The sequence below is a fragment of the Diadema antillarum genome, unplaced genomic scaffold, assembly GCF_040938485.1.
Source record: "Diadema antillarum isolate AM-2024a unplaced genomic scaffold, OU_Dant_1.0 seq00000715_RagTag, whole genome shotgun sequence".
NCBI lineage: Eukaryota > Metazoa > Echinodermata > Echinoidea > Diadematoida > Diadematidae > Diadema > Diadema antillarum.
This window is the reverse complement of record NW_027271619.1, coordinates 23,893-40,592: the sequence shown is the minus strand read 5'-3', so window position 1 is coordinate 40,592 and position 16,700 is coordinate 23,893. Positions and strand designations below refer to the sequence as shown.

The 16,700-nt window shown below is 40.8% G+C and overlaps 1 protein-coding gene across 1 annotated transcript in view; it reads left to right on the top strand.

Annotated features, from left to right (window-relative positions):
* The first annotated feature begins 1,534 nt into the window (after positions 1-1,534).
* Positions 1,535-16,700, top strand: part of LOC139737910 (uncharacterized) — a 30,532-nt gene continuing 15,366 nt past the window's right edge. The window contains exons 1-7 of the mRNA XM_071648578.1: positions 1,535-1,630; positions 6,762-6,890; positions 7,675-8,430; positions 9,589-9,765; positions 13,455-13,571; positions 14,881-15,018; positions 15,620-15,824. Coding sequence (XP_071504679.1) covers positions 1,535-1,630; positions 6,762-6,890; positions 7,675-8,430; positions 9,589-9,765; positions 13,455-13,571; positions 14,881-15,018; positions 15,620-15,824 — 1,618 coding nt within the window. The remainder of the gene's footprint in view (positions 1,631-6,761; positions 6,891-7,674; positions 8,431-9,588; positions 9,766-13,454; positions 13,572-14,880; positions 15,019-15,619; positions 15,825-16,700) is intronic.

The following is a 16,700-nucleotide window of genomic DNA, read 5'->3' as shown; positions in this document are numbered from 1 at the left end:
AGATGTCAAGTTCTGTCATGAAATGATGTATTGCTTTCGCACAAAACCTGTAATTGATACTCAAGAAAAATGTAACATATTCTCCATTCACAGCTGAAGACACATCACTCTGTGTCAAAGTCAGTGTAACTGCTAGGTACATTTTCTACTTCTAACCAGATTATTTGAATATTGTGATCAATTCAAATTCTAACATTGTAATAAAAGCATATAAAAATGTTATATGTTGTGTTTTGTGATTTGTTATACAAATGTGTACTTTCAAACATAAATTAATATGTGCTGCATGCAGTACAGTATGCATATTGGAAAGAGTTCCTTATGTCCCCCCTCCCCCCCCCCCCCCCCCCCACCAACTTGCACAAAATAAACAAACCACCATTCCCCCTTACTAATAATAAACTAAATAAAGGTTATGGGAACTCTTCCCATAAATGACATAACCTTTATTTAGTCCATTTGATATTAGTAAAAAAAAAAATAGCAATCTATCCATTTTGCGCAAACTAGTGGGGGGGGGGGGGACATATGGAACTCTTTCCTGCTTATTTTTTTTTTTTATGGTGATGACCGAAAATAGATGTGGTGAAAGTGAGAGTTGCGTTTGCACTATTATACATGCATGATGGCGTACCGAGACATTGTTGTATCTTTAAAGGGGGAAGAATGCTTTACTGGCTTTCTTGAATGAGAACGTCGAAATATACATTGGAATGGTTTGCAGAGACTCCAACCCCAAGCACCTTCTGATCTGGAGATTCTCCCGCCTGAAACCCCTAGCAAACGGGAGACTCCAAGTTTATGTGTGCGAAGCGCGAAGTTCCTAGGGTTATAGATGCTCTCTGGTGCTATCTAAGGCTTATTTTTGCAACATAAGATAGCAGTAAGTGAGAAATCCTTTCCAACGGGAGATATTGAGCCAGGGCGGGAGAAATTAAATCTCAAATGGGAGAACGGGAGATTTTGCAAAAATGGGTTTTCGGCGGGAGATCTCCCGTTGAAAACGGGAGAGTTGGAGTCTCTGGGTTTGTAATGTTGCAGTTGCAATCATGATGGTGATGATTATGATAGTAATAATAATAATGATATTCCTGATGGTTATTATTGTTATTATTACTGCTACTACAATTATTGTCATCAATTTTAATTTCAGTACTGTAGGCCCTATCATAGCAGTACCATCATCATTTCATTATATGTATTTGTCATTTATGGCAATACATACAGTCAGGGACCACATACTGTAGACTTGGATTTTATTTATTTTTTTACTCTGGAAAAAAAAAAGAGAAAAGATATATGAAGACATTAGTAGTTCATGTGTGTAAATGAATAGCATGGAAAAGAAAGCGCACGCATTTACGTTGAACACCGCAAAGAAAGACTTAATCAACAACAACAAGCACGGCATACGTGTAGGGACAAGTTGGGTTTGCACCAAGGACTTTGCATCTGATCAATCGATCCCTTGACCTTACGTCAGGAATGCTTCGTAGTTGGCATCGAGCTGACCGACTGCCTGCCGTATGAAAACATGGCGGGATCGGGAGCGCAGTGGTGTTTACAAAAGGTGGACTCAGCTACGGCGACGTCCAAGTACAACATAATTCCTCTGAAGAACGGTGATGAGGTACTGACATCCGTTAATTATGATGGCACCAATACGGACAAGATGTTCAAAGTTTATTCCAAGTTAAATTCGGAGCTAGTGAGCTGTGCATTGAGTATGTTTGAAAGTTGCGGCTTGGGGTTGTGTAGACCTGAGTGTATTTAACACTACAGGTTAGCTGTACGAGCGAGTGAAGCCCACTGCATGCCGCGGATGCCGTGCGTGTGTGCCCTAGAGTGAGTGCAGCTCTTGACTGACAGGTAGGCCCTACACGTGTATGTCTAATTCCGCGAATGATATTTGGTGGGTCAGTTTTTTTTTCCGCTTCTGACCCAGCAAATGTCATTATTATAAATGAGAAGTTTTTCGCGGAATTAGACGTAGGGGTCTACTTGCACTTGTCGGTCAAGTGCAGCTATGCAGCTCAGTCCAGTCCGTCACAATGCAGTGACAGTGACTGGCAGTGTGTGTTTTTGTGGAGTGTAGACTATCACTAACGGTGGAAAAAAAAAAAACCAAAAAACGGAGCTGATCATATATCGCAGTCCCAACAAATTTTCTAGATCTCTAACATTAACGTTACTGGAACTCATGAAGTGATGGCTTCTCAATCACGAAGTTTTGTTGTAAACTTGTAATGTTAGGCATCTACAATTTGTATGTAAGCAGAGCAAGAAGAAAGACTTGCGAACTTGACTTCTTTGTTTTAGTACATGAGACAATTTTTGTAACGTTAGTGTGACTGTTTTCATTGCGATAGAAAAGAAGTCAAAGGCAAAGCCTACCATTTTTAATGTGCTAAATCTGGAGTCTAGACATCAAATTGTTAAAATAGAACAACCTATAGAAGTTTATTATGACACCTAATAATTTTTTAGCTATCTGATAAGTTGGGCGCTAGAAATCTAGTTAGATCTAGCCTGACCAGGCGCGACACTTGTGTACAGCGACAGGGCTGTGCTGTGTATAGTTACACTAGATCTAAGGGGCACCTCTCACATTAAAGGAATATTCATCATACTCAAACTCATCCTTATTGTCCTCACTGTTCTCGTGAACATTGTGTATCCCTGTTCCATACTTGGTGCGACCTACATTCTTTACATTGTTCACAGTTTTTGACTTGCAGCATTTCGCAAAGTGTCCCTTTTTCTTGCATTTGTTGCAAGTTTTGTCCTTTGCTGGGCAGTGCGTATCCTTGGCCAGATGTCCTTCTCGGCCGCAGCGGTAACACTCTGGTCCCGGTCGTCTGGCGGCTCCCTGCTGGCGTCGGCTATCCATCCTTTCTCTCTGGCTCGATGATGATGACTGTCGTCGTCGGTTAGAGAGCACATGGATACCTCTATGCTGTGATGACGTTTGGGGGCCTGCGTTCATCTGCCTTGTCTGACTTTCCGTCAATTCGATGGTGGCTGCTATGGTACGCAGTTGGTCGAGTGTTAGGTCATCCCCTTTCTCAAGCAGTCTTGCACGGATTTTTGGCGATCTGCATTTCTCGATCACCTGATCGCGAATGCTCTCATCTGCATTCTGGAGGCACATGTTGCTGCTCTCTGTCTCAGCCTTGTTACAAACTGTTCAGTTGTCTCTCCTTCCTTCTGGTTTAGACATTTGAACAAGTACCGCTCGTACGGTATATTCAGTTTCGTTTGAAAGTAACTGTTCAACTTTCTCTTGGCCTTCTCATATGCATCCTGCGTTGACTCCTCATCACTATCAGGAATCGCAAAGAAAATGTCCTGCACTTCTTGTCCAGTGCAGTGTAACAGGAGTGCTCTCTTTTGGTTGGGATTCTTCACCCCTTTCCCTTCTGCAAACAATTCAAAGGACCTCAGCCATCTTGTCCATGACTGGGCAATCTGGGCTGGATCACCATGTGGGTTGAAGCACCCCACTCCTGGTACATCGACCTCTTTTAATGCTGCCATCCTCACTTGTGGATCCCGAGTTCACAGAATTTAATCGAATTGACCCAAATCTCACTGAATTCAATCAAATGGATCCTTAATTCACTGAATCTAATCAAATGGATCCTCGTCGCCATTTGTAGTATTCTTCTCTCACACGAAGAATGACTATATGCACACAGAGCAAGTTTGCAGTGGGTCTAACTTTATTGATGTCTGGCAGCCAACTCTTCCTCTGGCTGGTATTGTACAACCTATTTACAGTTGGGTATAGTTCATGGACATTGTGTACAAACTATGGGTCGACATATGATCTTATAACCAATTATCCAGTGGTCAATTAAGACGGTCTGCCTGGACTACCTGATCTTGCTTGAGCGTGCTTCATTAGTTCATCTAATTACTTGTGGTCGCCAGGCTAGTCTGGTCTGGCTGTCAGTCAAGACACTACAGACATCTAGGCCTAGTGTTACTTTCACACCACCTTGTCGAGTGATTTCTAAATATGCACAAACTCGCTAAAGCCTAACCCTGTTGCTGGGCGCTGTAACCAGTAACATGTACATGGTGGGTGGGTTCACTGTTGCGGTTAAACCCAAGCCTAGATTTTCAATAACCTAAAATAATTGCATCCGAGTCTCCAAATTCTGATCAGCTGCAGGTAGAAGTGTTTCTATGTGATGACACTGGCTTTACAAGTGTTAAATTTTTTGAATACCCGGTAACTCCATCTCTTGACATGCAGCTCTGCACACAAACATTTGGTACCGGTACAGAACAATCAGCGCATACAGTTACTTGGTCGATCGTATATGAATGCAGTCATCATCACATGCCCGGCTCTTTCTATATTGTCTTTGAAAAGCTAAACTGTTTTTTCCCCTTTCCATCAGCGAAGTCTTGCAGAATAGCAGTTGTATACACAGTGGTTGAAATTGTGTGTGTGTGCATTCCTTTATCTCTCTCTCTCTCTCTCTCTCAGTCTTTCCTTCTATCCTTGTTCTTTCATTTTAAAGTATTCGTACATTCGTAACCTCCCCTTTCCTTCATGTTAAAGGCAGCCGATCGCCATCCCTAATGGTACGTAAACTCCGAACGACCGAAGTTTGTGCATGCAATCGCGCAATGCCAGACTCGGTGCTATATCCATAAACGTGTGGAACAATGCTGCCACTGAGACACGTGTGTGTGTGTGTGTGTGTGCGTGTGTGTGTACGCATCATACACGAACATTGTCACCGCGAGCTGCGGTGATTGGAGGAGAGAGGCCAGAAGACGTGTGTGTGTGTGTGTGTGTGTGTGTTGTGCGTGTGTGTACGCATCATACACAAATATTGTCACCGCGAGCTGCGGTGATTGGAGGAGAGAGGTCAGAAGCCGCGTGGCTCTTTTGGCCTCTCTTCGTGCACATGTGCACTGAGAGTGTGCGTCCATTCGGAAGCTCCCGTGGCTCACTTGGACAGCCATTTTGGGGTAGGAGATTAGGACAGAGAGCTCTCTTGTAGCCCACAGAACTCTTACGTTTTGTTCGCTGACCCATTGAGCCAGTGCTATTCTCATTTGGGGTCACTACATTTGATACAGAATGGGGGAGGCAGCGTGTTGCGTTCGTCTCCGTGCCGCACAAACCACTCGCCACGACTGAGTGTCTTTAATCTTTTCTTTTTCCCCCCTCCTGTCTAGCTTTTTTTTCAATTTCCTATTCAATCTTAATTCCTGCCTATCACTCTGTTCTTTCTTTCCTTCAGGTTGTCTTTCCCTCCAGCTATTGTATGTTTCTTTTTTTTTTCCTTTCCCATATATCTTTTTCTTCTCTTTCCTTCTTTGTATGTATTGTTTTCTTTATTTCCTTTTCTACCTGTAAATTCTCTTGCTTTCCTTTCTATTCATCTTTCCTTTCTTGCAGTTTGAATTCATTTCTCTTCCATTCTAAGATTCTATCTTTTCTTTATCCTTCACATTTTTGTTTTGTTTTCTTCCTTTCTTTTCAAACATATCCATCTAATCCCTTTCTATTCCTTATAATTTAAGTTTCTCTTGTTCTTTCGTACCTTTGTTGTCGTTTTTTCATTTTAGGTTCATCTTCTATTTTGTAAATCTTTTGTTTTATTTTTTCCAAGTTTGCCTTTTTAAAACTCTGTCTTTTTGTTCATATCCATTTTCCCCTTATCCCATCACCGTTGCACACCTCTAATCTCACCATAAACATACCTTTGCTGACTGCATGCACTCTATCAGTGTATCAGTTACAACTATGCATTCTGTCTCTCATTCTACTGGCAACAACTCAATCGCTTTTTGTGTACAACTGACTGGACTGTGCCACATGTTTGCCTTTCATGAGAAAGTGGTTGCCATTTCTGTACCTGAATTCAAGAATTGATGTGGACAGCATTCGCTGACATCCAAGGAGTTGTATAAAATGAAAACAAATAATGTACATGGTCTTTACTTGAGTAATGAAACCAAATTACACACTCCATTAAAGAAGTGGTGCACTACTCAGCTCGGCTTTGCCCAATTGAAAAGAGCACATCTATTTTTCCCCTCGTTCAAAGTCTTGAACCATTGCGCTCATGACGATTCACTATGTGTGACCCTAATCAGGCTGGGCTTTTTGGCTATGCAATATCTGGAGGGGTCAGATTTTTCAATAGAAACTTTTCTTTTTTTCATAAGATTGTACTGCAATAATACTTGAAATCTATCAGCAGAAAATATCATTGAAAATCTTCAATCTATCCTCTTTGAAATGGTGTATTATCGAGTAAATTAAAAAAAAAATTAGTGTCCTGAAAACTAGAAATGCTTGAAATATCCTTGGGAGCTTTTACTGGATGTGACCAGGGTCTGACCCTGTTCTCCATCAATTAATGGTGTAGACTGTAGACTTCTGAAATATGTTCTGTAAATTTTAAGTCCAGCATCTAGTGTGAGTCCATCCAGAAGCATGCAATCGTGTTATTATTGTTTGTAATTATGTGATGCAGATTTCACACAGTGACCTGTGGCAGTGAATTTAACTTCAATGAATTTCAGGACCCTATTTAATTTGTGAATGGGGGAGGGTTGATGTTTTTGAGAACAACTTTTGTGTCCTCAAGGTCTTGAGCTAAATCTCTCTTAAACTTAAATTACCATTGTTTATTGCTCATTGCTTTTTATGATGTGTAGTGCTGGGCATATCAGTGCTAGTATTGTAGTTGGGATACTTAACAGTTGTATGTTGTGTTCTCCGTATGCAGGTATCTATTGGGAGAGGTACAGATGTGACTATCCAGATGGTGGCAGCCAAGAATGCGTTGAATCTTTCCCGCAAACACTGCATCTTCAAGCAGCTCGAGGACGGGAGCTGGACTGTGATCGACAACAAGGTAATGACTCTGGGACATAAGACCTTTTTGCCTTCCATCTGGGTAATTACTTTCCCTGAGAGACTAGAAGTGCAGTACTTCTTCCACATATGGTGACTTCATAAAATTGAATCTTGGTCACAGAAGGCATGCATGTGATGATGGATTGATTGATGGATATATTGACCCAAAATAGCAGTACAGTTTGTGTGCTGACACATAATAACATCTGTGTAGCAATCGAAAGTTTTGTTTAGTAATAGTAATGTAAGGAGACACTGATGTCGTGATGATACTAAAAACCAGTGCAGGTAATGAAACTACTGCAGATAGTGAGTGTTGGTCAGGAGATGAAGTTGTCTTGCAGGACTACTTTCAATAATCATACGATGTAGTAGCTTGTTCTTCTAATAAATTGACAGCCTGTTTAACAGAAACTTTTTGATGCACTGATATTGGAGATTAGGACTTAATGCTTCTTTGTAAGATTATCAGAGCACCTTTCTTTCTTTACAGGAAGTAATGGTTGAGTAAGATCGGTTGAAGATGCATTATTTGCCCAACCTGCAAGATGGTTTTAAAACCTGCACTGTAAGATATTTCATGAAAAGCATTAGAGAACGACTGGATTTACAAAGGAAAGGATCATTATCAGAGATTGCAAATTTGTTTCTTTACTTTATTCTCTTGGACTTGTTGACACTTGAGCAGAATATGAAGTTTCACCATGAGTAATTGTATTTTAGTATTGACTTAGAGATAATTTGCTTCCATTTTTCCTCCATGTAGAGTTTGAATGGGGAAGCCCACAGCTGGGGAGACAAATGAGTTTATTTACCTTGTGAGCAAATTAGAACAGTCTGCGGAGGAGGTGGAGAAACTCCTCAAAGCATGGAAGAGGAGGGCGGAGAAGGTGCGACAAAGGTTTGCTGCCAGAGGATCGGTGAACCTTGATAGCGAAAGCAGCGTCAAGAGCAACTCGCAGGCCGGTGGTGGCAGTGGTTCCCTACCGGTGGACAGAAAGCGCAAAGCAAGCGAGGACGGCAACGCCTTTCCCGACTCGACGGCCAACGTCCCGTCGACGTCGGGAGAGGCAAAGAGGACTAGGGTTTCATGCGAGGGTGACTCTGCTGTCGACTCCAAGAACTCGGAGTTCAGGAAACTGGCAGAGGAGCTTGGCTCCAACATGTCGACGGAAGAGATGAAGGAGCTGATGGATCTCCTCAACAGCACCAAGGAAGGGAACGTGCTGGAGAGACTCCGCTCCACCGTCAAGAAGCAGGAGGAGGAACAGGAGGAGAACGTGAGGCTGGAGGAGGTCTACAAGACCAGGGTGGAGGAGAAAGAGAAGGAGCTGCGGCAGAAGGACGAGAAACTGTTGGAGCTCCAGGAGGAAGCCCTGAAGATGCAGAATCGACTCCAGAAGGAGAAAGAGGAGGCCCTGGCCAAGATGCAGGAGGAGATGCAGGCTGTCTTGGAGACGCAGGTCAAGGAGAAGGAGACGGTGCTGATGGAGCAGCTTCGACAGCAGCGAGAAGACCTCCTGCACGAAAAAGAGAAGGTACAGCTTTTCTTTGCTACAAAATTTGCTGTACAGAGTTTGCCAGGAAGATGTTGTATTAGACTGAATAATGTGCAGAAAGAGGTATCAAATCTTGTGATATTTGAGGGAATCACACTGGAAGTGAACAGTATTTAACAGTTTTAAGAGTAAATGTAGTTTGCTAAGTGAATTTCTGTTTACATGCTCACATTCAGCAAAGAATTCTTTATCATAATCCATATTGCCATGGCAGAATTTTTCTTAAATATATCACATCACCTTAATATTTGATGATGGTGCCCAAGAGGTCCACATGCTTGCTCAAGTATTCAGAAGGCAAAACTTTGTAAAAAAGTTACGGCACCGAAGCAGAATTATCATTGCTAATGAAGTGTTATTTGTGTTGGAAATTCCAAAATCTAGGTTGATCATATCATTTAGGTGAGGATCTAAGCTTTAGTGTAACCCCACCATTTATCCCACAAAGTAGTGATATATGTTAACATCAAAGCTGATCTATATCTGTTGATCTTTCTTTTGCCAGTGCCTCTGGAGTTAAGTGATATTGCTCAAGGTTATTTTAATAGTTCTCTTTCCAGGTAGGATATTGGGAATAAAGAAATAGATTAGTGATAAGCCTAGCTATTCATTCCAAAGGAATTTGGTGGAAATACGAAAACATCTATATCTCGAAAATTAGGATGTCATGGAGATATCAAGATGATTTCACTTTTATGTATTTTTTTTTTCCAGAAAAGAAAGTTATTATGATAGAATTTTTCCAAACCCCAATAAAGTGATTAATTCATATCCAAGTTTCATTGAATTTAGGTAGTCAACATGCATATTCAGGATTTCATGATCAAGCATTCAGAGCATTTATTTTTTGGACAATATCCTTCCAGATAGTGCCATTTTACTATTTTTTAAAGACCACAATTTGAAGTTAACCCAACAATTTTAAGCTATGTTGAAGATGGTAACTAACATTTTGAAGCAAGATAGCACTTAGAAAGCAAAAACAGTATTGAATGCAGTACAATGTCTTGTTAGGTGTGCCCTTCTGGTTCTCAACCAACGGAATTGTTTTAAGTCAGCTACACACACACACGCACACCCCTACACACACTCCACTTTCATTTCACGAGATGCAGTCCCTCCTCCCTTCAATCACAGGTTGAGAGCACACTGCAGGAGGAGTTCAGCAAGCAGCTGGCGGAGAAGGACCGGAACCTGAAGGAGGAGCAGGAGGCCATGAGGGGCCAGCTAGAGGAGGCCATCAGGGAGAAGGAGGCCCAGATGTTGGCCCAGCTGGAGGCAGAGAAGCAGGCTGTCATCAGGGAGAAAGAAAAGGTGAGCTGCTTCTTTAAAAAAGCCATTTGAGCTTTCTGTTATAACACCTACAAAATGGCCACCATTATGCCAAAAGAGAATTTGGCCCTATAGATATAAGAGAGGTGTATGATGACCGTATCACAGCAATTACCCCCAAGGACGATTACCCCCCCCCCCCCCCCCCCCCCCCCCCCCCCCCCCCCCCCCCCGTGATACAGTTGGAGTAAAGATTAGGGTTTGGGTTAGGTTTAGGGTTAGAGTTTGGGTAAGGGTTAGGGTCAGGGGAAGGGTCTGGGGTAATTATCCAGGGGATAATTGTCCTAGAATCATTATAACTACAAGCCATATTCAAGTGGACTTCTTTCAAAGAGTGTAGTTTGAATTAAGATTAGGAAAAATATGAAATTTCCTCTCTGATGGACAGTATGAAATAAAACAGTTAAATTGATTATTCAAGTTTCGCATTTCTTTCTGGAACGCGTGATATGCTATAATTTTACTCCTTAAGTTTTTACCCCACAGAGAAAGAAGCTCTAACTAAGGGCTTTGTAATGAGGTCTGCATAATTATGTGGTGATTTAGCAAATCACCAAGTTGTAAATATTGTCGTAAACTGATGTGATTGTTTGAGCTTGCTTCTGTAGGTACCTAAAAACAGAGCCACCCTGGTCATGTGGCAGGTTGTATCTTTGTCATATTACAAAAGATAAATAGATTTAAAAAAAATAGAATTCAGGAAAGAGAAGGTAGGAATTCATACCACCATACAGGTGAAACAGGTGTATCAGGGCAATTACCCCCCCCCCCCCCCTCTAAATTCTGGTTAGTGATATGGTTGGAGTAAAGATTAGGATTAGGGTTAGGTTTAGGTTAGAGTTTGGGTTAGGGTTAGGTTCAGGATTAGGAATAGGGTTAGGGTTAGGGTCAGGGGAAGGGTGCGGGGTAATTGCCCAGGGGTAATTGCCGTAGACTCGAAACAGGGAATGGCCCAAAGTCAGTTGTATTAATATTACACAGCTATTCTTCCATAGGGTCCCATGTGACATCACTGGCAGTGAACTTGTTTGAGCTAGTATGATTTGAATTTGACTTGATTTGCAAAGAATGGTCACATAAGAGAATTTAAGCATTGATATCTGTAGTGGAGGGATTTCATCAGTATACAAATGATGCACAGGTCTGAATGTGTCGGTAGGAATTGTGTGCATAAGGTAACTATGGAACTGTTTAACCCATGAGGCGCGACACACGAAAAGACATGTGCATCATCTGTTATAGAACGGTGGACAAATTTTGGCCAAAAATCAAATTTTTTTCAACCATGCATCTGGTAATTACCGACGCATGGCAAATTTACTGGATGCATGGCTGGCCATGCGTCCAGTAATTACCGACGCATGGCAAATTTACTGGATGCATGGCTAGCCATGCGTCGGTAATTACCGGACGCATGATTGAAAAAAATGGATTTTTAACACATTTTCAGTCATTTTATTTCAATTTTTATAAAATGCAATACTAAAACTTACCATTTCTGAAATGAAGGCCTTCTAATCTTGCTTGCATTGTAGCAGCGTTGTAAGTATGGAAGTCCGAGTCCAACTCCAAGTTCAAGAACGCATACGTACATGTCTATAGACACATCAAACACTTAACGCATTTACAAGTCCATAGCAACATGACTAGCTGTTATGGATGTGTACTACGCAGTTGTTGAAAGTGAAGTTATGACTATGACTGGTAGTACACATAGTGTTGCTCTCTGATGACAGTGAAACGGAGAGTTGGCGAGTTGGAATGCGAGATGGTGATGTTGGTGCAGTCTGAAGAGCCACTTGCTGGTTTCGAACGTCAACATCAACTGCATTATCCACTGGCACTGTTGTAGATGTAGATGGACAAGAGCTCGCCTTATTCAAGTGAATCTTGCTTACGATCTTTAGTACTAGACATCTCCTTCTTTCTTTCATTGCTGGTTTTTGAATAGATCTTGAGCAAACTCTCACTCTGATGTTCACTGACAGACATAATGTCTCTTGATGGAAATCCAGCATTGTCGAGTGTGGTAACACACGTTGCCCGGAGGCAGTGGTTTGTGTAAACCTTACTGCACTTTAATGGCGGCAGTTGAGATCACTTCATTTTGCTGGCCAGAGTGTTTATCCCTACTGGAATGTTACAGTACTTTGGGTCACTATCACTCAGTGGTGCAGTTGGTTTAGGCTTCTGCCAGAACCATTGGCAAGATGGATTTAGTTTTGAAACATAGAACTGAAATGATTTGACAGGACATCTGTCATTTCCAGGGATTTCATACATTAACCCTCCACTTCCAACTTCATCGTCATTCTCCCTGTGATTTTTAGTGAGCTGATCACGTTTCGTCACATATCGAATTCCATCTTCATCAGTACGCACAGGTAAAGTCAGATGCTTTAAAATCACGAAAATTCTCCCTTCCTCGGTTACAAAAGAAGGTTAAAATATCTCATGAATGCCTTGTTCTGTAGTCCTTGTGGTTTGGTGCAATCCATTTGCTCTGATGATTGTATCTTTTCAAAGTCAGCTGGAGAAATTGGGTTCTTGTGTTTAGTACTGCCGAGTCCCTCTCGCTTCAGTTTAAAGGGATCGTACAGTTTTGGTTGAGACATAATTTCAGGTTTCTAACATTTTTTTGGTGAGATAATGAGAAACCTCTTATGAAATATGAAAGAGCATGTAATTCTATGAGGAATTCAACGTTTATTTGATGAAAATTGGTTTTGAAATGGCTGAGATATCCAAAAAAGAGCGATTCTATAAAGTGTGGGACCCACACTTTATTTCCGATCGCTTTGTTTTACTTTGTTTTTGGATGTTTCATTCATTCCAAAAACAATTTTCATCAAATAAACTTTGAAGTCCTCTTAAAATGGTATGCTCTGTACTATATCATAAGTGTTTTCTTGGTGTCTCGCAAAAAGTTAAAAGCCCAATTCTCATCTCCACCAATACTGTACTATCCCTTTAACTAAAACTACCTTTAACATATGAACATTCTCAGGAAATTGAGTTTTGTTACAGATGTCAATATTGTGCTTGTCAAGAAAGTGACGTTGAATCCCATACTGAATGTATTGCATGGACTTCTTAATATACAGTGAACCATCCTCTTTACGTACCGATGCATAAAATGAAGTCAGCAGAGTGTCCAAATCACAAACAGAAATGTCAGTTAAATCCACATGTTTAATCCTTGCGAAACTCTCCAATCTGGAATATCCAAATTTGATTGATTTTTTTGAATAGTGCTTTGCAGCATCCGAGTCGTCAAGTAAAGCAGCTATTTCGCAGTCAGTCAAGAGATCAAAATAACCGGGGCTGCCGCAGCCATCTTGCTCGTACAGTAGCCTAAAAGTGTGCGATAGCTTGTTTACAGTGGCTATCGTCAGTGATGGTAATAATCATTTGATATCGAACGTCTGTCCAGTAAAAATCAACGCACAGCTCTCAACCAATCAGATCGCAGGATTCTCGCTACCCGTTCTATAATAATGTTTTAATGGCAGCCAATGAATGATGGGCATAGACAGAGTATGACAACTTGGTGGATTTTGATACAACAGTGCCAAGGCCTCCGGTTGATGTGTTTTGTGTACTTGCGGGCTTGCGAGAACTACAATAGAGCGATACCATTACGTGTGCAACCATTGTCGTTTTGCCGGTAGGTTGAAGAGAAGCTGCACACGGCTCTGGAGAAGGACAGAGGCTTGGAGGAAGAAAAACAACGACTCGACGCCATCATTCAGCAGAAAGAGAAGGAGAAGACAGACATGGAGATGGAGGTTTGTCTGGTTGTACAGATATTCAAAATTAACTCTCCCTATTGCATATGAATATAAACATTTTGCTGATATATGTCTGGTCCATACGTTGGCTGTAACTAAGTGCAAAGGTATGAGGTGATCTTACGCACCCACTTGCAACATGCGAAGGTCAAACGGTGTGTTCACGTATAGACTTCCAGTGATGCTGAGTTACTGTGCAGCAGGCATGGGCTGAGCGTATGTGCGGTAATCACATCTAGTTTTTCCATTTTTATTGTGACTAAAACATTGTCACTTCACCATAGAAATGCATTTTCTGAGCTTATAACCTCATATTTCATTTTCCAACACATAACAATTGGTGAGAAAATCTACAAATTGTTATATGGTTTGGAGATAATGCTCCATGCTTTTCATGTACGATCAAATAGATCTTGCACTGTGCATTGGCACGTTGTTGAAAAATTGTTATGCAAATTAAGTTGCTGAGCCACTATTTGAGTATTTACAGATAGATGTGATAGGGAGAATTATTTGGAGTTTCCTTGTGTGAACAACAAAGATTGTTCATTGTTAAGAAAATCATTGATGTTCACTGTGAAGATTTATGTCAATAAAAATCAAAACCTCCACCACGCAACGTTCTCTTTTAAAGGAGAATTTCGGACTCGTTAAAAGTTAGTCTGAAAAGAAAGAATAAATTGAGATTTGATCAAAACTCAATAAGAATTATGAAAGTTATGAAATTATATAGTTTTGCTATTGCTTGCAAAACAGTACTCAAACAGTTGATATGAATATGCCAATGAGCGATCTGAGGATGTCATCCCCTTACAATTTTATATTGATCTTGTACAGAAGTTACTAAAATTCATTTTTTTCTGCAATGAAAATGTGAAGCAATGTTATTCCTAGCTGGAGAACTTCCAAATAGTGATCATGTGATGATGATTAGTGATATGTTAGGATTTGAGACTGGGGCATAATTGCATTTGAACAGAAAACTTGAAATTTCAAGACTTTGTGTGCAGACTGCATAGCAAGTTGTGAGGCATTGATGATATCTCACTGATTTGAATGCCAGTATTTATCTTGGCTGTTCAAAAACTATACATGAAAATTAGCGAAACTTCACAAATTCCGAACTTCCTTGATATTCATCAAATTTCGACTGTTATGCATATGAAAATTTACGCCTTCTTATCAGACTAACTTTTCATAAGTCTGGTATTCCCCTTTGAAATTTCAGATATTACAACCCTGTTTAATTGACCACAAGATTAGGAACAAAATTATGTATTATTTTATTTTTTACTTTTTAAACTAGGTGGAAGCAAGCCGGCAAAAACGTGAGCAAGAAGAGCAGGAGACGATAGCAAAGGCTCGGCAAGCAGCCCTGGAAGATTTTGCAGATGTCATGGAAAATGAACTGCAGTGCAGTATCTGTTCAGAACTCTTCATACAGGTAAAATCCCTGTCAAGACAGAAAAAAAAAGACTTGGTGGATTAGAGCAGATGAGTGAATGTTGTTTTGGATATTTTGGACCACTCGTACTAATCATTAAACAGTCAATACACAGTCTTATGTCGATCAATATGATGAAGTGGGGTCTTTTATGTGAATAAAGGGATGAAAGGGATGACAAGCTATTGAAAGTATTCAAAGAATACAGTAGATATGATATCATTTATGTTATATGTTATAAAGATATACCTCTGCTCATGCATTTAATGCAGGGACTTGTGCTTGATGAGTTGAAATATTGTGAATCTTAATTTGCTGCAGCATGTAGATTGTGATGTGGGATTTTTCCTAATTCATACTACAAGCATGAATGCATGTGCACTTCATATCAGGCTTTACCTGGCAGCACTAGAAATCATCACTGAAAGTGTGACATAATTTGAAGTTGAAGTGAAACATATATTGTGCAATCACATTATCTCTTATGATTCATGATGTGGCTGTGCCACAAGATGGCCTCAAGGAGTCTCACAAAGAAGTCTCTTACATGGATTACTCCGTGTAATATTGTATTTCATTTTCTCGCGGAACTTAACGACAGGCGACCACTTTGAACTGCTCCCACTCATTCTGCGCGTACTGCATCAACGCTTGGCTGAAGCGCAAGAGGGAGTGCCCGATCTGCCGAGCTCCCACGAGCTCCCACAACCGCTCCATCGTCCTCGACAACTACATCGACAAGATGGTGGAGAGGCTGGGGGAGGAGGCGAGACAGAGACGACGAGAAATCCTGCAGGAGAGACAGGGTAAGAAACAAATAGGTCACTCGCAGTGGACACGAGTAGATGCTACTTTTATTCGCCACTTATACCTCTGTGTCTTGTGGTGGTCTTTCTTCCTCCAGTGCCATCCACTAATCCCCCCCAATTGATCTCCATCCTTTCTGTTTATCTCTGTTTAACACCAGGGAGGTGTTAGAGAAGGAATGGAATCGCTTCGCAGTTTGTGCAAATTTATGCGTAGGTTCTATAGCATGACAATTTAATGCTCTAGCATTTCACTGCCGCTCTTCTGAAGAGTTTGGATATGATGACCAAGGAAGGGATTCTTGATAATAAAAATTTTAAGCTGTATTTCAGGGGATATGTTGAAATCCTGTATGGAAGTTGGTGGTAATCTTGTACGGAAACGGTTACTTTTAACCCGTTCAGGACGGACTGATTTTGCTACAACACGCATTTCCCATAGACACTTGCCCGAGTATACTCAGGACTCGTCCTCAACGGGTCAAGTTTTTCTTGAAATCTTTTTGTTATTGATACCCCCGGACTGAAAAAGGAGTATCTGTATCTCATTAAAAAAATCAACATATAACCATCTTTGGTGTAATTGTGTGTAATATTGTTTGTCAGGTTTGGCACTTATATTTTAAATCTTTCAAATTAAGTCATTGGCAAATGCTTTTTTTTTTTTTGCGTGTTTAGTGACATTTTACAGTTTAAAAAAAAATACAGTTTTACCAATTTTTTTAGCATGTCCTGTAGTCAGGGCTCGTACGCGTCATGGAATTTCTGGAAAGTCAGGGAATTTCAAAATACTTTTTCCAGAAGCAAAAAGTCAGGGAAAGTCAGGGAATCCATCTATTTCTTCTGGAAAGTCAGGGAAAATCATTTTTTCAAGAT